Source organism: Heterodontus francisci, chromosome 18, assembly GCF_036365525.1.
Source record: "Heterodontus francisci isolate sHetFra1 chromosome 18, sHetFra1.hap1, whole genome shotgun sequence".
Lineage (NCBI taxonomy): Eukaryota > Metazoa > Chordata > Chondrichthyes > Heterodontiformes > Heterodontidae > Heterodontus > Heterodontus francisci.
Window position 1 is genome coordinate 12,701,947 of NC_090388.1, and position 24,253 is coordinate 12,726,199.

Sequence of the window (24,253 nt, forward strand, 5' to 3'; positions counted from 1 at the left end):
AGCAGGGACTGGGAACTAGGGAGCGTTGTCCTGTTTACTCGTTCTGATTAGGTTTGTTTCTCTTCCCTGACTCTGGGTGAGTCAGTGAACAGGGAGTGGATGGGGCTTGCATTGAAAGGACCTCCAAGGTAAGGCTCCAGACAGATGGTAATTCTCTAGTTGCAGGCAAAGGCCAACTACCAGATGTGGCTGAAGCACGTGTGTGATCTGAATTGATTTTAATGATCTACAGTGTATATGTTCAATGCACATAGTTAATAAGCCTTGTTTCAGACATTGACAGGATGAATGAATGAATCGGCTATCCTAGATGTTATACTTAAATATCCTTGCATCTGGTTTATATCCTGACTCCAAAAAAGAACATTCTCAAAACAGCTGGGATTCCTTACCCTGTTGTTCAGCAATGTGACTGCAATATGAAATGTTATTACTGAATAAAATTAGTAGATCTGAAGCTTTTTCCACTACCATTCCATGTGGTTCTATTTTAATTTATATCCTTTTCAAGTGATGACATTTTGCATTATTCCAACACATTAAGTGAAATATTTAATCTATAGCTCATATTGAAAGATTAATTGTATTATGAGCAGCTGTTACAAATTCTAACCCCCGCCCCCCAACCCCACCTCTTAGCTTCAAATGTTGAGGTGTCTTGCTATTTCAGGGTTAAAAAAAAAAGCACTTTTATCAGTGTATATATATTACGTTGCCTTAATAAAACACAGCATGCAGGCTCAGCTAACGTGTAACAGGCTGACAATGGTGTAAGAGACTGCAGAAAAGTGGAAAGTGTGTCCACAGATTAAGCTCTGCTGTACATGTAAGAGCAAGAGGTTAAAGATAGACCCTGGAGAGCTTTTTGTTGCTGCTTAGTTTCAGGAACTCAAGATTGGATGAAAGCTATTTGAAATAACTCAACATTCCCTATAGCAGGAGCAATCTCTCACAAAGGGAAAAGCTATTCAAAGGAGGTAGAGCTGAACTCCTGGAATCCAAGGTAAACTGTTATTGCACCTTTTCAAAGCGTGGATCAGATTTTTCAGAATCTATAGGAGCTTGGGATTCTCAATGTGAAGAGCACACATCCTGGTGCCATGCACTATAGTATCTGAAAAAATAGGGAAGGGTTATTGCTTTGATAAGGAATCGTCTATTTTTGTGTAAGAACCATCTAAAAAGACTGTTTAAGAGAATACTGTAATTAAATAATTGGACATATATGAAATTGGCTTTGGATAATCTCAATGAAAACAAAAAAACCAATAATTATAGATTTTCAAATATCTCTAGTTTTTGTAATTGTTTGATGTCTATACTTTATCACCTAATTTTTCCATTTTTTTTCTATGCTGGAAAACTAATAATCTTTGGCTCTGATTTACACAGGTGGAAACAGATTTAATACACAAGGTGATGTCTTTTAGTCCACATGTTAAACTCAAACCATCTCCTAAATCCAAAAATGCACTGTGATTATCAGCTCAAATCTCTTCTGTGCTGAATTCTCCACTCGCTTTCCAGAAAACCTTGGCTGAATTTTTGTTATGTTCACTGGTTCTGATTGAGAATGTTTAAATTTATCAAAAATACCTGGACAAATGAAAATATTTACATTTGTTTGTTATGTTTTTTGGTGATTGTGTTCCAATTGCTGGAATGGGTTCTTAAAGGAGTGAGATATAGTCATGTCAATCAGACTGCTGATCTACAAATCAGCACAGGTAGTTGGAATGCTAAGCTAGTGATTGGGGCTATGCAATTGGACTCAGCACATGTGTTCTGAAAGTAGTGGCTCACTTATATGTCTCTGTCATCCTTACTCTCACTGTCTCAGTTTGAGACTCACACTGCAGGACAGCAAGTTATCACTTCGCAAGCCCCTTGCAGTCTCCCCAAGTGCCATCCTTCTCCTGTTCCACTCGGTTTACCTTCTCCTGCCCTGAATCCCGATAGCCGCCATTGTTTCCTCCGGTGTCTGATGGTGAGCACTGCATTGCACATTCATATCAGCCCCAGTTCACATTAATAACGGCAACCACACCATCACATTTAAAACAAAGGGTGCAGGTATTAAATGGTCATGATATTAGCCGGGAGAACACAAAAAACACATATGGTATAAATCAGAGAACAACACAATGGTGCTAGTTAATGGACTTCATGATATGTCATTCAGCTGACAGCCTCATTTGTTTTTTGGGAGATTACTACTTCCTATAATTTATTCTCTCCCTAAACTTTTTCTTGAATGTGGTCTACTGATTAGAGCAACAGTTCCAGCCTATGTCGTGTTAACTACAATGGAAACTTTGTCTATTGAATTGGAATAATGATTCACTTAAACGCTTTATTCCTTTATCAATGTACCAGTTAATCAGCAAAAATAAGGAGTAAAATAAACACAGAGAACAAGGCTCTCCACTACAGGTTATTTCTGTTCAATCTTTGTTTATTTAGTCATAAGGTAAGATTGATATTTGAGTTCCCAAGAAGCCAGCTATGCATTGCTGGATCAATAATTGTCGTTTGGTAGTACAGAACTTGAGTATTGTAGAAAACAGAGACATTTTGTCGAAATGTAGAGTCCATTTGCCAACCAATCAGCACTCTCTTCTCATATAGTATACATTTGTTGTTTCCCTTACATTGGTATTCTTGCGAGTTGTCCTGATGAGTGCAAGATGAAAAGCTTTGACAAAATGTCTCTGTTTTCAGCAATGGATCAATAATTATTGAAAAAGTACCCACCAGGACTCACTGCCGTTTTGAACTGTTCATTAAGCAACAATGACAGCCAGCTATTATATTTCCCTATGATGCTGGGTTGGTAATGGGGGTAATTTACTCTTTAGAAAATGTAATCCAGATGACTTTACTTTTCAAGGTGATTAAATGTATATAAACATAAGCATGTGTGTATTCCTTTGCTACCTCTAGAGACGAATATTCCTGGCTGGTCTTTTATCTTGCACCCTCCGTAAACTTGGAGCTCATCCAAAACCCTGCAGCTCGTATCCTAACTCACACCAAGTCCTATTCACCTATCACTGACCTATACTGACTCCCAGTCCGGCAACACCTCGATTTTAAAATTCTTGTCCTTGTTTTCAAATCCCTTCATGGTCTCGCCCCTCCCTGTCTCTGTAATCTCCTCCAGCCCCAAAACCGTCCAAGATCTCTGCACTCCTCCAAGTCTGGCCTGGAGCATCCCCCATTTTAATCACTCCCCCATTGGTGGCCATGTCTTCAGCTGCCTGGACCTTAAGTTCTGGAATTCCCTCCCTAAACCTCTCCTCCTCTTGTGTCCTTTAAGCCTCCCTCTTTGACCAAGGTTTTGGTCATCTGTTCTAATATCTCCTAATGAGGCTCAGTGACAAATTTTGTTTGACAATGCTGCAGTGAAGCACCTTGGGAGATTTTAGTATGCTAAAGGTGCTATATAAATGCAAGTTGTTGGTGTTGTATCAACATATTGAACAAAATGTATCCTGGTATCACTGAAAATATACTGTTGATACTGAATTTTAAATTTCTGATGTTTCTCCACACCATTAGATAGTTTTGTTCAATATGGATATGTTTCTTTCAGTGTACCAGTCAAAGACATTTTTTTTTAAATTCTGAGGTTGCAGAGGGGGGACAATTTCATATTCCCCATCATATTTTGATATATTGGTTCCTCGTTGGAGACAGTTGGTCTAGATTGAATAGCCAGGATACTGAATAGATTGGTTATATTTTCACATGATTCCCTTTTGAGGATCAAGGACTACTTAGGCAGAAATTTCCCTCAGGATACTAAGTGATGTGGAAGAGTATTTGACTAGTGGGGCTATAAATTGTAAATGGTCTCAATGTGACAGATTGTTTTTTTCTCATTCCATGGCTGCTCATGGTCTTATGCTTTACTGAAAAAAGAAAGGGGGAAATCTTAACATCCCCCCCAATTCTGGCAGGGAAAGTTAAAATGCCACCCCACTCTGGTTAAAATGGACTTACCTACACCTTTCCAGTCCAAACTGCCGACTGCAATTTTAAATTACAGGTCGTGTGTATACTGGTCCCACCCAGGCCAGCTGGGGCCCTCCTTATATATGCAGATAGGGCTCCGATGATGTCATTGGGATCTGATCTGCTATTTTAACCTGAGGCTTGAGTAGTGGCTTTCACTGTAGGACAAAACCTGCCTGAAATAGCAGCCAGACCAGGCTTCCATGTGGGACCAGGAGGCTCCTCCAGGTTCTACAAGGAAATCTTGGGTCTTCACTGCCCTGGGCTCTCTCCTACTCCCAACCTCTCCTCTGACTTTTAATCTGCAGGGGACTGTCCCCGTGGGTCCTCTGAGCTGTTTTCTCCTGGAGTGTGAAACTATGAAAGAAAGAAAACACTGGCATTTCTCTTGCCCCACCCCCACCTCACTTGCTTATAACCTGTGACTTTTCTAATATTTGTCAGTTCCGAAGAAGGGTCACTGACCCGAAACGTTAACTCTGCTTCTCTTTTCACAGATGCTGCCAGACCTGCTGAGTGGTTCCAGCATTTCTTGTTTTTATTTCAGATTTCCAGCATCCGCAGTATTATACTGGCATTTCTGTAGTGCCTTTCACAAACTCAGGACATCCTAAACTGTTTTATAGTTAGCTAAGTAGTTTAGAAGTATAGTGACTGTTGTGATGTAGGAAACTCAGCAGCCAATTTGTGCACAGCAAGTTCCCAAAGGCAGCAATGAGATAGTGGCCAGATAATCGCTTTTTAATGATGTTGATTGAGTGATAAGTATTGGCCAGGACACTGGGAAAAATTTCCATGTTCCTCTTCAAAAAAGCGCTATGGGATCTTTTACATCAGGCTGAGAGGACAGATGGGCCTCAGTTTAACATCCCATCCAAAAGGCAGAACCTCTGACAGTGCAGCACTCCCTCGGGAGTGTTAGTTGAGACCATGTGCTCAAGTCTCTGCAGTGGGGCTTGAACCCACAACTTTCTGGCACCTGTGCTTGTTTAACTGCTGTTGAACATTAATTTCTTCAGCACGCCACAACCCACTGATTGAAACCCTCACCAGATGTATCAATTTTCAGACAAGGAGGGCTGCAGGGGGATATTTATATTCCCCAGCTTGTGACTGCTTTCTGTGACTCATCTAAATGTTTCCAGCCAGTGTATGGTGAACCATGCATTGGTATTTCTGTTGATAGCTTCTCAAGGGCAATTAGGGATGGGCAATAAATGCTGTCCTAGCCAGCGACACCCACATCCCATGAATGAATTTTTAAAAAGCTTACTTTTGTTTAAGGATTCATGATGTGACCCCTCTGTGTATTGGTTTTGAGGGACTTTTCTCTCAGAATATTTTCCATTCGTTTTTTGTAATAATAGCTGCTCCTAATAGTCCTGTAATTTGCGAGTCACTTTTTGTTTTCAGTGTTTGCTGCAGCTGGGCCTCCGCTATTTCTCACTAATGCCTGCAGTATTGCCGTCAACTATGTGTGACATTTCCTCATCTTTTATATGTGAGGCTTCCAAAGGTCAAGGCTCATTGAGACATTGCCAAAGTAGCTGATTGGATTGAAAACTGCCTGAGCAATAGAGAACAGGCAGTAATAACAAATGGCAGTAGCTCTCTCTGGGGCGCAGTGCTTGCTGAATTCATACAGTGTTCCCATCTAGCTTTCCTGCTCTTCCCACGATTCATCAATGATATAGAAAGAAAGAAAAAAGAATAAAAACGCTTTTCATGGCCTCAGGATGTCTCAAAGCATTTTATAGCCAATTAGCAACCCCTCAAGCCTGTACTGCCATTCAATGAGATCATGGCTGATCTGTATCTTAACTTCATCCACATTGGCTCCATATCCCTTCACACCCTTTGCTCACAAAAATCTAGTGATCTCAGATTTAAAATAATTAATTTTACTGCTTTTTGTGGGAGAGAGCTCCACATTGCCACACCCTTTGCACGAAGAAGTGTTTCTTAACTTCTCTCCTGAATGGCCTGGCTCTGATTTTAACATTTATGTTCCGTTGTCCTGGCCTCCCCTATTGGCAGAAGAAGTTCCTCTCTCTATATCCCATCAATACCTTTCAAAATCCTAAAACTCTCAGTTAAATCATCCCTTAATCTTCTATATTCAGGGAATACAAACCTACTTTATGTAATCTCTCCTTATAATCTAACTCTTGGAGACTGGGTAACATTCTGGTGAATCTGTGCTGCACTCTTTCTCAGTCCAATATATCCTTTCTCAGGTGCAGTGCTCAGAACGGTACACACTATCTCAGATGTTGCCTAAATAAGTATTTTAGTTCCTTTCATGTCCTCAGGACATTCCCAATTGCTTCAAAGCAAATTAATTACTTTTGAAACACACTGTTGTTATGTAGGCAATTTGCATGCAGCAAAGCCTCATAAGGAGCAATGTGATAGATGATCAGTTAACGGGGATGCAATTAGTCTATGGCACTATGGCAAAATAGGTTCATAAGTGAACTGCAGCCCGTTTTACACTTTGTCCAATTGATGGAAAAGAAAGTCAGGTGTGGTGTAAAACGGGCTGCCGATTCACTATGACTCTGTTTCACTTTACTGGTATAGACCAACTTTACCCCCAAACTGCTTCTTAGTAGTGCCAGTTGAGAGATAAATATTGGACACACCATTTGCTCTTCAAGTAGTGGCATGAAATCTTTTACATCAGCCGAGATTGCACAACTCTCGCGGAATGTGGCTTGAATCTACAATCTTTGGACTCAAAGCCTAGGGTGCTATCACTGAGCCAAAGTTGACACTTTTGTTTTTAATAAAACTGCAATATTGATTGCTACAATAATGCTGTAGTAATGCAATAATTCTGGCATTGACCCGATGGGCCGAATGGCCTCCTTCTGTGCTGTAAATGATTTTATGCTTGTCTTGGTGACATTTGGAGATCATTTTTTATTTGATCTTGGGAAGTGAGTATTTAAGGTCATCCTCTAGTCGTCTTGAGAAGATGGTGGGCCTTCTTCTTGAAACAATTTCATTTCACCTGAATGGCTATAAAAAGGTGACCATGTGGAATGCAATTCCAATACAAGGAGCTAGATATATCAGAGGAAAAAATTCTTGGTGTACTGTTTGTACTGTAATTGTCAACAGATTTGACCGCAATTAGTCCCACTGTGGTGGGTGTTGACTCTCTGCATGCCTTTAGATGGGTGCTGGACTGGTTCCTGAGTGGGACAGAGATCACATCATTTTTTTTATTCGTTCATGGTATGTGGGTGTCACTGGCTAGGCCAGCATATATTGCCCATCCCTAATTGCCCTTGAGAAGAAGGTGGTGAGCCGCCTTCTTGAACTGCTGCAGTCCTTGGGGTGTAGATACTCCAACAGTGCTGTTCGGAAGGGAATTCCAGGATTTTGATCCAGCAACACTGAAGGAATGGCAATATAGTTCCAAGTCAGGATGGTGTGAGGCTTGGAGGGGAACTTGCAGATGCTGCTGTTTCCATGCATCTGTTGCCCTTGTCCTTCTAGGTGGTAGAGGTCATGGGCTTGGAAGGTGCTGTCTAAGGAGGCTTGGTGAGTTGCTGCAGTGCATCTTGTAGATGGTACACACTGCTGCCACTATGTGTCGGTGGAGGAGGGAGTCATTGTTGAAGGTGGTGGATGGGGTGCCAATCAAGCGGGCTGCTTTGTCCTGGATGGTGTTGAGCTTCTTGTGTGTTGTTGGAGCTGCACCCATCCAGCCAAGTGGAGAATATTCCATCACACTCCTGCCTTGTGCCTTGCACTGGGGAGACAGGAGGTGGGTTACGCACCACAGAATTCCCAGCCTTTGACCTGCTCTTGTAGCCACAACATATATGTGGTTGGTCCAGCTCACTTTCTGATCAATGGTAACTGCCAGGATGTTGATAGTGGGGGATTCAGCGATGATAATACCATTGAGTGTCAAGGGGGGATGGTTAGATTCTCTCTTGTTTGAGATGGTCATTGCCTGGCACTTGTGTGGCAGGGGCGGCACAGTGGCGCACTGCAGCCTCACAGCTCCAGCGACCTGGGTTCAGTTCTGGGTACTGCCTGCGCGGAGTTTGCAAGTTCTCCCTGTGACCGCATGGATTTCCGCCGGGTGCTCCCATTTCCTCCCACAGCCAAAGACTTGCAGGTTGATAGGTAAATTGTCCATTGTAAATTGCCCCGAGTGTAGGTAGGTGGTAGGAGAATGGTGGGGATGTGGTAGGGAATATGAAATTAATGTAGGATTAGTATAAATGGGGTTGTTGGTCGGCACAGACTTGGTGGGCCGAAGGGCCTGTTTCAGTGCTGTATAAATAAATAAATAAATAAATGTTACTTGCCACTTATCAGTCCAAGCCTGAATGTTGTCCAGGTCTTGCTGCATATGGACATGGGCTGCTTCACTATCTGAGGAGTTGCGAATGGTGCTGAATATCGTGCAATCGTCAGCAAACATCCCCACTTCTGACCTTATGATGGAAGGAAGGTCATTGATGAAGCAGTTGAAATAATTGTTTAATTTAAGAGGTAAGTTAGGTTTCTTACAGTTTAAACAGGGGTATACAAGCTCTCTAAGTAGCAGTAGCTAGTTAATTAGGTAGCTAGCTTAAACTGATTTCTGAGCTCTAGCAGAGCAGACACAGCATTGTTTTCAGAGTATAAGTTCAGGAGACCCTCAGTGCTGCTTGTCTGTACTAAGTGCTGTTGTAGGATACAGAATGTGAAGGAGGGAGTTTGGTAAGTGAGGGAATTCAGTAAGGAGGGGAACTATAAATTAAGAAAAAAATAAATTTGAGTGCATAGAGTGTAAAGTGTGAGTTTGGTGGGTGGAGCTCCTTTCTATCTTACTTTCTTCTACCTTTTTTCAGCCTCTAGTAGATGCCTCTCTCTTCGGTACAGGAGAGGAAGTTGATTGGTGAGTAACTGGTAAGTTATTCTACTTCTCATTGTAATAAAAAGTTTTGAAACTTACTGTATGGCAGATCGGCTGGCCAAGTGGGAAGTCATGGATGCACTACGTGTCCTAGATGAACACATCTGCAGGAAGTGTCACCGGCTGCAGAAGCTTGAGCTCTGGGTTTCGGATCTCGAGTGGCAGCTGGAGTCATTGTTGTGCATCCACAAGGCAGCGGACCACATGGATAGCATGTTTAGGGAGGTGGTCACACCGCAAGTTAGGAGCATGCAGGGAGAGAGGGAATGGGTGACCGCCAGGCAGTCTAAGTGAACCAAGCAGGAGGTGCAGGAGTCCCCTGAGTCTATCTTGCTTGCTAATCAGTTTTCCATTTTTGATACTGGTGAGAGCAATGGTTCCTCAAGGGAGTGCAGTCGGAGAAAAATCCATGGCATCACGGGTGGCTCAGCTGCACAGGAGAGGAGGAAGAAGAGTGGATAGTGAATGGTGATAGGGGATTTGATAGTCAGGGGATCAGACAGATCTTTCTGTGGCAGCAAACGTGACTCCAGGATGGTGTGTTGCCTCCCTGGTGCCAGGGTCAAGGATGTCACGGAGCGGCTGTGGGGAGGATGAACAGCCAGAGGTTGTGGCCCACGTTGGTACCAATTACATATGTAAGAAGAGGGATGAGGTACTGAAAGCAGATTTTATGGAGTTCGGAAGGAAATTAAAAAGCAGGACCACCAAAGCAGTAATCTCAGGATTACTCCCAGTGCCACGGGCTAGTGAGCATAGGAATAGGAGGATTAATCGATTGAACATGTGGCTGGAGAATTGGTATAGGAGGGAGGGAATCAGATTTCTGAGGCAATGGGACTGGTTCTGGGGCAGGTGGAACCTGTACAAGATGCACGGGCTACATCTTAACAGGACCAGAACTAACATCCTTGCAGGGAGATTTGTTAGTGCTGTTGGAGAGGGTTTAAACTAGCTTGTCAGGGGGATGAGAACCTGAGGGGTAGCTCAAATTGGAAGGAGGTAAAGCTGATAACAGGAGGTAGAAAAGTAGCAAGTGACATTAGAAAGCAGGCAAAACAAGGCAAGCATCAATGAGGCTTAGAATGTAGAATAATGTCAAGAAGACAAGGTTAAGGGTGCTCTACCTGAATACACACAGCATTCACAACAGTAGATGATTTAAAGGCCCAAATAGAGGTAAATTGGTATGATCTAATTGCCATTACGGAAATATGGCTACAGGGTGACCAAGGCTGGGAACTGAATATTCAAGGATATTCGACATTTAGGAAGGACAGGTGAAAAGGAAAAGCAGGTGGTGTTGTGCTGATAATAAAGGATGGGATTAGTACATTTGTAAGGGAGGATCTCAGATCGGAAGAACAAAATGTGGAATCTGTTTGGGTGGAGCTAAGAAACAGCAAGGGTCAGCAAACATTGGCAGGAACAAAAACAAGAAATGCCGGATTCACTCAGCAGGTCTGGCAGCATCTGTGGAAAGAGAAGCAGAGTTAACGTTTCGGGTCAGTGACCCTTCTTCGGAACTGACGGGATTTTCGTTTGTCTCTTTTACCTTGTTCACCTTCATTGCTTTCTATTTCCCTCCTGGTGTTTGATAAGGTATCTACCAAAACTCGTTTTCACAGCCACATCTCCTTCCTCAGTGACTGTCTCCGGCTCCGACTGATTCCACGTGGATTCCAACTACAGTTTCACCCGTCATGCTTTGAAACCACCCAGGATCACAGGTATCTCCGAGAAATACAACATTCCTCGGACTGCTACTCTCGCCGCATCCTGAGATCCACACTCAGTGCTATGCGCCGCCATATGCACACACTGGACCTCTCTCTCCAGCAGCACCGTCTCACCTTATCTCAAATCTGTTCTACTCCGCAGTTTCATCTCATCTTACGTCTCATCCGACGCATTAACAAAAAACTTTTTTTCTTCCTTTCAGGTGTTAAGGAACGCAAGCTCCAGCAGCTGATGGGGACTAATGCCCCTCCAGATCCTCCTTCCGCTTCACTTCCCTCTGACCCCACCCCTTCTGATCTGACCCCTTGCCGTGTATTCACTATACCCTCTGACCTCCCCCTCTCCCCCTCCGTTCTGTACTCAGCAAAGGTCTCAGTTTTATCCCCTTACGCCCCCACCTCAATGAATTTCGCGCTCGGCATGACGTTGAGCTCTTCTTCCGTCGCTTCCGCCTCCGGGCTCACTTCTTCGACCAGGAGTCCTCCCCCCGACCAGCAGACCCATTCACCCGCCTCCAGCATTCTCCCTCCACCTGGACCCCTCACCCTGGCCTCTTACCCGCTCTTGATCTCTTCATTGAAAACTGTCGGCGAGACATTGGTCGTCTCAATTTCTCTGCCCCCCTCACTCACTCTAACCTGTCCCCCTCTGAACTTGAGGCACTCCGTTCTCTCAGGTCTAACCCCGACATGGTCATCAAACCTGCAGACAAGGGTGGTGCTGTTGTTGTATGGCGTACCGACCTCTACCTTGCAGAAGCTCAACGCCAACTCACAGACACCTCTTCCTACCTCCCTCTGGACCATGACCCCACCACCGAACATCAAGCCACCGTCCAAAGGACTGTCACTGACCACATCTCCTCTGGAGATCTTCCCTCTACAGCTTCCAACCTCATAGTCCCCCAACCCCGGACAGCCCGCTTCTACCTCCTTCCCAAAATCCACAAACGGGACTGTCCCGGCAGACCCATTGTGTCAGCCTGCTCCTGCCCAACTGAACTTATTTCTTCCTATCTAGACTCTATCTTTTCTCCGCTGGTCCAGTCTCTTCCCACCTACATCCGTGACTCTTCTGACGCCCTACGTCATTTTGACAATTTCCAGTTTCCTGGTCCCAACCGCCTCCTCTTCACTATGGACGTCCAATCGCTCTACACCTCCATCCCCCACCAGGATGGTTTGAGGGCTCTCCGCTTCTTCCTGGAACAGAGGCCCAACCAGTCCCCATCCACCAACACCCTCCTCCGCCTGGCTGAACTTGTTCTCACATTGAACAACTTCTCCTTCAACTCCATGCATTTCCTTCAAGTAAAAGGTGTCGCTATGGGTACCCGCATGGGTCCTAGTTATGCATGTCTTTTTGTGGGATATGTCGAGCATTCTTTGTTCCAGTCCTACTCAGGCCCCCTCCCCCAACTCTTTTTCCGGTACATTGATGACTGTATCGGTGCCGTTTCCTGCTCCCGCCCCGAACTAGAAAACTTTATCAACTTTGCTTCCAATTTCCACCCTTCTCTCACCTTTACATGGTCCATCTCTGACACTTCCCTTCCCTTCCTCGACTTCTCTGTCTCCATCTCTGGGGATAGGTTGTCTACCAATATCCATTATAAGCCCACTGACTCCCACAGCTACCTCGAGTACACTTCTTCACACCCTACCTCCTGTAAGGACTCCATTCCATTCTCCCAGTTTCTCCATCTCCGACGCATCTGCTCTGATGATGCTACCTTCCATGACGGTGCTTCTGATATGACCTCCTTTTTCCTCAACCGAGGATTTCCCCCCACTGTGGTTGACAGGGCCCTCAACCGTGTCCGACCCATTCCCCGCACCTCTACCCTCACCCCTTCCCCTCCCTCCCAGAACCGTGACAGGGTTCCCCTTGTCCTCACTTTTCATCCCACCAGCCTCCATATCCAAAGGATCATCCTCCGCCATTTTCGCCACCTCCAGCGTGATGCCACTACCAGTCGCATCTTCCCCTCCCTTCCCCTGTCAGCATTCCGAAGGGATCGTTCCCTCCGCGACACCCTGGTCCACTCCTCCATTACCCCCACCACCTCGCCCCCGTCCCAGGGCACCTTCCCTTGCAATCGCAGGAGGTGTAATACCTGCCTATTTACCTCCTCTCTCCTCACTATCCCAGGCCCCAAACACTCCTTTCAGGTGAAGCAGCGATTTACTTGTACTTCTTTCAATGTAGTATACTGTATTCGCTGCTCACAGTGTGGTCTCCTCTACATTGGGGAGACCAAGCGCAGACTGGGTGACCGCTTTGCGGAACATCTCCGCTCAGTCCGCAAGCAGGACCCTGAGCTTCCGGTTGCTTGCCATTTCAACACTCCCCCCTGCTCTCATGCTCACATCTCTGTCCTGGGATTGCTGCAGTGTTCCAGTGAACATCAACGCAAGCTCGAGGAACAGCATCTCATCTACCGATTAGGCACACTACAGCCTGCCGGACTGAACATTGAGTTCAATAATTTCAGAGCATGACAGCCCCCCACTTTACTTTCATTTTTAGTCATTTTTAGTTATTTTTTCTTCCTTTTTTTTGACATTCCTTTTTACAATTTTTACAATCTTTTTTGCATTTATTTCATTTCATCTTAGTTTGTTCAGTTTGCTTACCCACTGTTTTTTTCAGGTTGTTTTTCTTCAGGTTTGCACTTGCTGATGTTCAATATTCAGTATATTCACACCTAATCTGTACTAATGCTTTGTCTTTCAACACACCATTAACATATTGTTTGCCTTTGCTCCGTGACCTTTTGGTCAGCTATGTGGCCTGGTCCAATCTGCACCTTCTCCTTTGTTATCTCTTGCCCAACCCCCACCTCACTTGTTTATAATCTGTGACTTTTCTAATATTTGTCAGTTCCGAAGAAGGGTCACTGACCCGAAACGTTAACTCTGCTTCTCTTTCCACAGATGCTGCCAGACCTGCTGAGTGAATCCGGCATTTCTTGTTTTTGTTTCAGATTTCCAGCATCCGCAGTATTTTGCTTTTATTTTAAACATTGGCAGGAGTTGTTTATAGGTCACCAAACAGTAATGGTAGTGTGGGGCCTGGTATTAATCAGAAGATTATAGAAGCATGCAAAATGATAATACAGTAATCATGGGTGACTTCAATTTGCATTTAGACTGGGTAAACCTAATCAGCACAAATGCTGTGGAAGATGAGTTTCTGGAGTGTGTTAGGGATGGTTTATTAGAGTAGTATGTTGAAGAACCAACTGGAGAAAAGGCTATTTTAGATCTAGTATTATGTAATGAGAAAGGGCTAATTAATAACCTTGTTGTAAAAGAACCTTTAGGGATGAGTGACCATAATATGATAGAATTTTGCATTATGTTTGAAAGTGAGGTAGTTCAATCTGAAGCCAGGGTGTTAAATTTGAACAAAGGAAATTATGAATGTATGAGGGACAAATTAGGTATTTTTTCCATTATTGATCCTGTTTTTTTTCCAGTGGTCTCACAATGCTGGGTCTTTTGCCTATCCTGGGCACTGGGGGGTGGAGGTGTGGGCAGGGGGGATGTTTGTAGTCATGATCCTCCAGTCATCATGAGGTGTGGGCCAATCTTGATGGACCAGCTGTTATTATCCTGCCCGTCACATTCACATATAAAATTCCACGTGACATATATTTGATTTTATGCTGAACAAAAGTGCCAAGAAACAATTGATTTTTTTCCACCTTATTGTTTTTCTAGGGAAACTGCAAACATGAAGGTTGTGGTGCAGCCTGTTCTATTTGCTTTATTCCTGAACAGTGGCATTTGGTGCCAGGATGTATCAGATTATTTACAGCGTCTGGAATACTTTTATGAATGTCCTAAAGAGTGCCGATGCCCTCCTAACTTTTCTAATGCCCTGTACTGTGACAGCCAAAACCTCAAAGAGATGCCTAAAGTACCATCAAGGGTCTTGTATGTGTATGCACAGAACAATCGCATTGAAGCACTTTCAGAGAAGTCCTTCAAGAACGAAACTCAGTTGAAGTGGATAAACTTAAATAAAAATAAGATCACAAGCAGCAACATTGCTAAAGGTCTTTTTCAGAAGTTGGAAAATCTGCTCTATCTGTACTTTGAAGATAATAATCTTGAAGAAGTACCTGCACCCCTGCCGAGCAGCCTAGAGCATCTGCGTCTGGCCAGGAACAAGATTTCCAGCATACCAGAGGGTGCTTTCACCAACCTAGAGAAGCTGACACTGCTGGACCTTCAGGGGAACAATCTGAGAGACTTTGTCATTGCGGCAAACACTTTTCAAGGACTGAAGAATCTACTGCAACTCAATTTGGCCAAAAATGGGCTCAAAGAAATGCCCCCACAGATCCCCGCTTCAACTCTTCAACTCTTCTTGGACAATAACTCCATTAAAGCAATACCCCAGAACTACTTCAGCAGCCTGCCCAAGCTGTCTTCTGTCAGGCTAAATCATAATAAGATTTCAGACACTGGAATTCCTGAAACTGTTTTTAACGTGTCATCCATACTAGACTTGCAGTTGTCACACAATCAACTTACAGCAGTTCCGCCCATCCATTTCAGTCTTGAACATTTGTACCTTGACCACAACCAAATCAGAAGTAAGTAACAAGTTATTATGGAATCTTGTTATGAGAACTACAGTAAATAGTTTTCAAGCATAATTAACAAGCTGGGCAAGCTGCAGTAATAAGAGATTCAGAAATTCGCAGATATGACACATAGGGGCTGGTGTCCACTGGTGTCCCTGTTACCTTGTGTATTCCAATTAGGTTTATGGTTTTGGAGTTACATATCACATCCTAGTCCACTCTTATCAATCATTGTCGGGAAGATATTATGAATTTGTGCTCCTGAGGCAGAACTTTGCCTATCAGAAGTGAACATCAGGAATTTAGACATGGAAATCAGTGGACACTGCAGGGATTTCCATTCATTATAATCATAATTACACTATATGATAATAGTCCTTCTTGGTAGCTCATTCCACATCTCTATTATCTGTTGGGTAAAAGACTTCCACCTGACTGCTCTGTGGAGGAGGGATAGTAGTGTAGTGGTAGTGTCAGTGCCCCTAGGTTTGGTTCTTAAGGTATGGGTTCAAATCCTGCCAAGGCAGCTCTTGGAATTTAAATTCAATTAATTAATAAGAATCTGGATAGTGAATAATAGTGTCATGAAACGATCATCAATTATTATGAAAATCCATCTGCTTCACTAATACCCTTGAGGGAAGGAAAGATGCTGTCCTTACCTATTCTGGTCTACGTATGACTCCAAGCAATGCAGTGGACTTTTAAATGGCCTAGTAAGCCATTCAGTTCAAGGGCAATTAGGGATGAGCAACAAATGCTGGCCTTGCCAGTGATACTCACATCCTATGAAAGAAATTTTAAAAATTCTACATTTGAGTTTCTCACTAACCTTGATTTTCTGTTTCTAAACAATCTTGAATCCAGCAGCATGCATTATTCCTTGTCTTCTTGCTGTAATCACTGAGGTGAAACCTTATTCAGAGCGGACTGAAGTTCCAAGTATATAATCTACTTTCATTTGCCTTGAAATACTTCGGAATTTTAGTCAAGCAAGACTTTCATTGTTGCCATCTATGCTGGCTGCTCTTTAACAAGTTAAGCTATTTCCAATAATCATCTATTGGATCGCTCAAAAGGAGTCAAAATTATGTCAGTCAAAGCTTCGTACACTTCATTGCCCACATCCTTTAAGACTTGTTGGTCAAACAGTCTGGACTTGGTGCTTTCTCTGTTTTATCAGTGCCAATAAATGCCCATGGTCCTTGAAGGGCAGTGAAGATCTGAGCTCCAGACAAAAAGGAAAAAAGAATTTGAATTTTTATAACATCTTTCATGACCTCAGGATGATCCAAAGTGCTTTACAGTCAATTGAAGCCCAGGCGCTGTTATAACGTAGGAAATGCAGCAGCCAATTTGTGCACAGTAAGCTCCCACAAACAGCAGTGAGGTGATGAACAGATAACCTGTTTTTTTTTAAGTAATGCCAACTGAAGGATAATTATTGTCCAGGAACACCCCCGCTGTTCTTTGAAATACTGCCTTAGGATGTTTTAGGTTCACCTGAAAGGGCAGGTGGGGCCTCGGTTTAACGTCTCATCCAAAAGATGGACCGCCGGCAGTGCAGCACTCCCTCAGTACTGCACTAGAGTGTCAGCCTAGACTGAAGGAGAAAAAGCAGAAGGACAAAAATGCACATATAATATTTAAAAAGAACAGGCACAAGAAGTTCAAAATTGGTTTCAAAAATTGGGAGTTTACAGGAACATCAAATGGAGAGGTTGCAGCAGGGCAGGTGTTGCATCTACAATGTAAACAGGTGGGAGACTGACAGAGGAGCTACCACAATGTCACTACAGGATGGAGGTTTGAATCATGACCTTCCATTGTTGACAGAGGATAGATGGGGAGTTCCCATTATGAATGCTGATTTGAAATGTTGATGTAAAAGTGTTCATCGAAAATTGGCACAACAGGAAATCATATTTTTGGGACAGGAAAGGAATGCTGGCACACAATTTTTTTTAACACAATATAGATGTAGCCTCTTTATAATCATACCCTTCATTATTTACGTACTATCTAGTTGCTTCTCTGCCATTCCTGAAAATCTGATGTCTGAACTTATAAACAAATTGCCCTCCTTTGCTGGGTTAGAAACAGATATAAGGGACAACTTTCTGAGTACAATCTTTGTCAGCTGGTTGCAAAAAGCAGGAAATTGCGGCAACCATGCCCTGAATCTGGCATCCATTGTTAAATGCATTGAAGATCATGGGCAGCATGCCTACAATATCCTGAAGTGCGTAGCCGCAGGCAAGGTTCCTGGCTGATCTCCCACACATGGAAAAATGACCCTACAAAGTAATAACTCTGCTACATTCCTTGTCCATAGAGTCCAGTTTTCTTTTAGCCTTTATTTACTGCAGATGTACTTGGGGAAACCATTTACTGTTGTTTGAGATGGTCCCAACAAACCTACTTTCCTCAAAATCTTCACCTGATCTCCCTGACTACTGAAATCCTTGTGCATTTTGAAAGCCTTCCTCCTCCCACAGCCAAAGACTTGCAGGTTGATAGGTAAATTGGCCATTGTAAATTGCCCCTAGTGTAGGTAGGTGGTAGGAGATTGGTGGGAATGTGGTAGGGAATATGGGATTAATGTAGGATTAGTATAAATGGGTGGTTGTTGGTCGGCACAGACTCGGTGGGCCGAAGGGCCTGTTTCAGTGCTGTATCTCTCTATGACTCTATGACTCTTATCCCTAATGCTACTCTTTGCAGGATCAATTCAGCAGGAGCTTTGCTCCCGGGGCAGTGCACCACTTAAAGGCAGCGTGCATCAGAGAATCAGGTGCAGAGGCCAGTGCAGCTCAATTCGTGGAGCTCCTGATTATCTGACCATTAACTAAGGCAGCAATGCACCACCTTTGCAAACATGGATTGTCTTCTGCCGTTTCCCAGTCAATATCTGGGCAATTGAAACTCCCTGTGATTAATGTTCTGGCCTTTCTGCAGCCCTCCATTACATGTGAAGACATTTCCAAGTCTATCCTTCAGGGACAGACAGCCAATAATCACCGGCTTTCTTTTATTATTCTTGACTTCAATCCATGCTCTCTCAGCTGAATTCATATTGTATTATTTTTGTATCGATACATTGTCCTCTCTTACCCTTACTTCAGAAACATAAAAGTACAGACATTTTTAACACAGGAAGTGAGCATTACCTGCTGCCAAATTTAGGCCCCCAACAGATTAATGGAAAACCAAGCAGAGTGCACCCCTGACTTGTCGACATGCGCGTCCCACAAGCAAGGTTCCACACTGGTAGCATCCATTTGTAAAATTTACCCTCTAGTGCTTAACGTATCTGCTCCTGCAACTTCTTTGTTGTGATTCCATATGCTAATATTCAGATGATGTCTGGTTGTGTGTTTGCACTCGACACAGGCCCAGCATTGGTATTGCAGTGAGGTGGAGGGAAGTTCTTTTGGGCCTTGCAAACGGCTGGGGGAAGAAAAATCATGTACCATTGGGTCCTCTCGGCTGCAACACATTTCAGGTCCACTGTGCCCACTTGGTGCCTAGAGAGGAATAGCTACCCCTATGTTTTTCATGTATAATTCTGTTTGTTATATTTATATGCATTATCTTACATTTCTTAATGTGATTGTTATTTAATTCATTGCTATATGGATCATTATTCTTCTATTCATCACGCTTTATGTAAAATTAAATATGTGTAGAGTGTTTAACGGGGGAAGCTAGCAACAGCTACATCGTACTTTCTGCACAATTAAAGATGTAGGATTGTAAAGTGTAATTAATGGCGCATTAAATGTATTCAGTTGAGCAGTTCTGGTGGTCATCCTTTGTGTTGGCATATTTGCCACCCTTGCATTTTTAACCTAGGGCAGGAACCAGGGGCATGGCAGGCCAATGCAGGCAGCTATCTGTCCGGATCCCCAAACTCCCACCACCTGGCAAGGTGAGGGGGCAAGCTGGGAGGGGGCGGTAAGAGCAGGAACTGAGAAAGATCGTGATTGGGTCTGGGACTATGCAGCCCTTAGCTGATCCAAAGTTAAAGTCACATGCCATCACAATAATGTCATCGGACCACAACTTTGCCTCTCTCTGCCCCCCATAAATGTCTGGAGTGGGCAGTTGTCCCAAAACCAGATAATCAGCAGTAAAATTTTGTGTGTGGCATGAATGGGTAAGGAATGTTCCCAAACCCCATTTTAAAACCCCATCCTGCCATCCTCCACCCATCCCACACCTGCCGGGTGAATGGGGTTAAAATTGGGCTTTAATCTTCCTCTAAATACAGGCTGCACCTGTGCCACTCCTCGGATCTTATAGTACAAGACACCTCTTATCACATTATCCGGTCCTGAGGCTCAGTCAATGCTAGATGTGTACAGCACAGAGCAATGCACGCCACCAGTGCCTTCAGTATGAAGAACATGTGCATCGACTACATGCAAGGTTACCTGAAGCCCTAAAATTTACCCAAATTAAGTCAAAGTACAATATCACAGCTGCAGCACCTGAAAAACTTCAGTCCATCCCTGCCATAAACGGGTGCTTTCAGTCAGAATTTAAATGAAAGCTACCACATTCTCATGTATGATCCTATTCAATTAAGGGCACCTGTCATCCTTGGCTTTCCTGCTGCATAGCCTCCGAATGCTGATCCACCAAAAAGGTCATTATGATACATTCTAGCCCCCAAAACCAGGCACAGCTTTTAGGACATCAGCAAACTCTTGAGGGTTGCTGATGCTTGATAATCTTGTTCCCAACCACCATGATATTCTGGGCACATAACATACTAAATGCTGGAATTGTTTGAAAGTGTTACAGAGATCACTTCTTCAACAGCAGCTCTCCAACCCACAATTTCCATCAAAATAAAGGAAAAGGGCAGCAAGTGCATGGGAACCAGGCACTTCCTACATTATAACAGTGATCTGAGTGCAAAAGTACTTAATTGGCTGTAAAGTGCTTTGGGACATCCTGAGGTTGCAAAAGGCACAATATAAAATTAAGCCTTTTTTTTCCCTCATCTCAAAGTGACACTTCATCCTAACTTGGAGATATATCAACTGCTCCTTCATCATCGCTGGGTCAAAATCCTGGACCTCCCAACTAACAGCACTGTGGGAGCACTTCCACCATGGACTGCAGTGACTCAAGATGATAATGCATTATCACCTCCTTAAGGGAAGGTGGGATGGGGCAATAAGTGCTGGTCTTACCAGCGATGCTCACCTCCCAAGAATGAATTAAGAAACACGTTCATTTTTAAATATGCTCTATGTCCCATTGCTGCTGTGCCAGAACCACGTTATTGGCCTCAATGTTGCCACTGTTTGAAATCATCTCCCAGAGTCTATTGATTTATGTGAGCATCTAACAGGTTTTAGAATATTTCTGTTATGGTTTCCTCCGAGTGAGTTGAAGCAAACAACTGCAGTCTCTTAAGGTTTTCACCTCCAGAGAATTTACACCAATGTTGGGAATATTCATAAGAGATAGTCCGGTGTGATTGAGATCGCCACTGCACATACTCAAAGTCAGACTGCAGTACAAGTAACTGGTGATCCAAAACATTACAACATCCCTTGAGTGAGACAGCAATGTGTATCTAAGTGTTAAACTCCTACAAACTGTCTAGGCCACCCTCCACCAATATGCTTCCATTTGAAAGCAGACTGACTCAGATTTGTATCCACAAAGAATACACTATAGGTACTCAAAGTGTTGCCCTCCCACTCTATAACTGCCTCTCATTAAACACAACTCACCAATGTTCCATTGTCATCATTGCTGGGTTCCTCATCATGGATTTCCTCATCCTAAGAGAGTCAGACCTAGAAATTCAGCGGTGCCGCACCCGTTTTTCAGGTGCGAAATGTCCTCTTAAGCCTCCAATGTGACGGGCAGGAAAAACAGAAAGTGAGCTACACATCATATTAACGCCAGGGGCTTCCTATCAGGTGCACACAGATCACTTTGACTTCCCCCATGATAATGAGGCCTATGGCCCAATATCATGTGTGTCTTGGACCTACCCATTCAGCTGTTGAGATTGCCCCCATTTTTGGGCATGTTCAAATACTTAGGTCTCAGTGTCACAGAAAATGAAGGGCGATAATGAAAGTAAATTTAACGGTAACTTAGTTTTTCTCCTGAAGGCAAAATTAACCTACGGCTGTGTTACATTTTACCCACAGATATTAATGGAGCTGAAGTCTGCCCCATACCGGTCAACACAATTGACCAGACGCCATCAAGGGATCATCAGCCTCGTCTCCGTTATCTCCGCCTTGACGGCAATGGAATCAAACCCCCCATTCCACTCGAGCTCTTGATGTGCTTTAGGCTCCTTGCTGGGATTGTGATTTAAAGAAGTAAAACCTGCTCTCCAAATCAGTTCAGAGAGAGAAAGGAAAAAAGAATGCAAGTCTTGCTGGTCTAGTACTTGCAATTTGAGATGATTCCTAGTTGTATACCTTCTAAACTGGAAAAAAGGGGATGAAAAATAAACCAGTAGTGGCAGAAAAGCATTGGCAGAAATTCAAGTACATTAGTTTTGAATAAATACTAATAGGTATTACATTAAAATAAAATCTCTGGCCAGTAAAAGAACAGTTGTCTCCCAATATAATTGTTAGGGTAGATTTTCCAAAGCTTCACTTGCAGTTAGAGATCTAATTCTTTGCAAGTTTGGACTGGAAAATTGCACTCTTTGGTCCATTTTGTTCCCTACGGTATTTCAAATATCTTGACCAGACTGAAGTGCTATCTGCTATTATGTCAAAGTAGCAGAATCTACCTGATGCTGATATTTCACTTTGATCCTATCTCTGTTGAATTAAGTGCTTATTGTTTAATAGAGGGTTCACAAAACATGCATTTAAAGCACCTTTTAGGATGAGGTTGTGTCATCTCGAGCAGATCTGTCTAGTTATGGTAAAAATCAAATTTGGAATTTTAATCCATATTGTGCACACTTCTTTATGAAAAAAAGCTAAATAACTTGCTTGTTACTCCATCATCTTCTTCCTCTGATCTACATGAACATTGTGACTCCGTCTCAGGACTTCACTAAGGCAACCTGCTAATGTGCCATCAGGATATATCCCAAATACAAAGAAAAACTGCAAATGCTGCAAATCTGGGACACAAGCAGAAAATGTTGAAAATCCACATCAGTCAGCAACCAGTAGAAGAAATCTGGAACTCACTCCCTGCAAAATATTGTGGATGTTGGGTCACAGTTGGAGCTTTCAAGACTAATAAAGGTAGATTGGTGTTAGGTGAGGGTGTCAAGGGTGTGGAGCAAAGGCAGGTAAATGGAGTTGAGGTCAGCCAAGATCTAACTAAATGACGAAGCAGGTTCGAGAGGCTGAGTAGCCTACTTCTGTTCCTAACGTTTCTATCGGATGTCTTGGGGAGAACTTGTTCTGAAGAAGGGTTTTATCCAAAAAGCTAACTTGCCTCTTCTCTCTCCAGATGCACATGAATCCTTTGCAGCTTTTTTATGTCAAATATATTCCTGTGCATTAGCCAGCTGCACGAAGGAGCCTTTGGATATCATCCCCATTCCAACTACACCATGACTGGGTAGCCAGTCAACGAGCTGTGGAATGGCTTAGGATTCAACGCTTTAATCTAATAATCTAAATTGTAATATTTTAAAAATCATGAGAGAAAATTAATAGCAAAACAGAGACAAAAAAACCCCCCAAAACTGTCTTTTTCAATATTTTCAGTTGATCAATAAGTTTATAGATTGATATATTACAATTCAATTCTGAAAAATGTTGGAAAGAAACAATAAAATGCTGGAAGCAGTTTGGCATCTGAGAAGAGGACAGAAGGAGGCTGTTTAGCTCATCGCGCCTCTGCCGGCTCTTTGAAAGAGCTATCCAATTAGCCCCACTCCCCTGGTCTTTCCCCATAGCCCTGCAAATCTGTCCTTTTCAAATATTTTGTCTAATTTCTTATTGAAAGTTATTATTGAATCTGCTTCCACTGCCCTTTTAGGCAGGGCATTCCAGATCATAACAATTCACTGCAAAAATAAAAGTTCCCATCTCCCCTTGGCCTGCTTCTTTTGCCAATTATCTTAAATGCTTATTCTCTGGTTACTGACTCTCCTGCCACTGGAAACAGTTTCTCAATTTGCGAGTAGATGTCGGCGTAGTACTGTGTAAAGGGGCCCAATGAAGGATTAATGGTACATTAACATTTGCTATATATAGGGGGAAATGTTGGGAGTTCATACAGCTGCCTGGGAACCTCGCCCATCGCCAGCTCACCTTGTAAATTCAATCACTCAATGCCTTCAATCGACTCCCGATATGCAGGAACGATGGCAAAGGCACCCCATCAGAAACGCCAACTTGGAAAATGACCCACCCACCCCCCCACCCCCTGCTCCCAGTGTGTTTGTTGATTTAACTGGACATTCACGAGGGAACTGACAAGATGCATCAACATATTTTGATCCGATAATCCTGGTATCTACTAAATCACCACAAAAATATGTTCTGAAATGCAATTGTTTTATATTCCTAGATACAATAGAAAAACCTATACAGCATGATAGAGGGCATTTCTATGTTTAACTAGCTCCTGATGCATCAAATGTGCTTTATTATACAATAATTTAGAGTTTAGAAAGCTCATATTAATGGAATAGTGCCATATGCATGTTATTACAGCATTGCAACATCTTACAATAAACATGCATGGATAGTTTAATTTATTTCCATTTCAGATAAATAAGCTACTAGAGTGTTTTTATATTATCGCAAAAATAAAAAAAATGCCAAAGAAAAGAATTCTGCCTAAATTATTGCAACATGTGCAGGAGGGAGATCTGAGGATGGGTTTATGAAAATGACAGATAGACATCTGAAATAGTGCATAGGTGTGAAATTCCTCCCTGTGCTGTTTTGTCCAAGAATTTAACCTATGGCTTAATGCTGCTGGTTAGACAGTGGGGAGATGAATTTTAG

At 43.1% G+C, this 24,253-nt stretch overlaps 1 protein-coding gene across 1 annotated transcript; it reads left to right on the forward strand.

The window, feature by feature from the left end:
- The first annotated feature begins 978 nt into the window (after positions 1–978).
- Positions 979–23,912, forward strand: kera (keratocan). Its single transcript, XM_068051176.1, has 3 exons — positions 979–1,003; positions 14,407–15,287; positions 21,461–23,912. Exons 2-3 carry the CDS (start codon positions 14,420–14,422, stop codon positions 21,631–21,633), a joined length of 1,041 nt encoding a protein of 346 aa, XP_067907277.1. The 5' UTR covers positions 979–1,003; positions 14,407–14,419; the 3' UTR covers positions 21,634–23,912.
- Positions 23,913–24,253: the final 341 nt, after the last annotated feature.

What these genes read in the sequence shown, in the direction of transcription:
- kera (XM_068051176.1), top strand. Translation starts at nt 14,420, where the DNA reads ATGAAGGTTGTGGTGCAGCCTGTTCTATTTGCTTTATTCCTGAACAGT. An exon ending in TGACCACAACCAAATCAGAA is followed by an intron (nt 15,288 to 21,460) that starts GTAAGTAACAAG and finishes TTTTACCCACAG; the next exon opens with ATATTAATGGAGCTGAAGTC.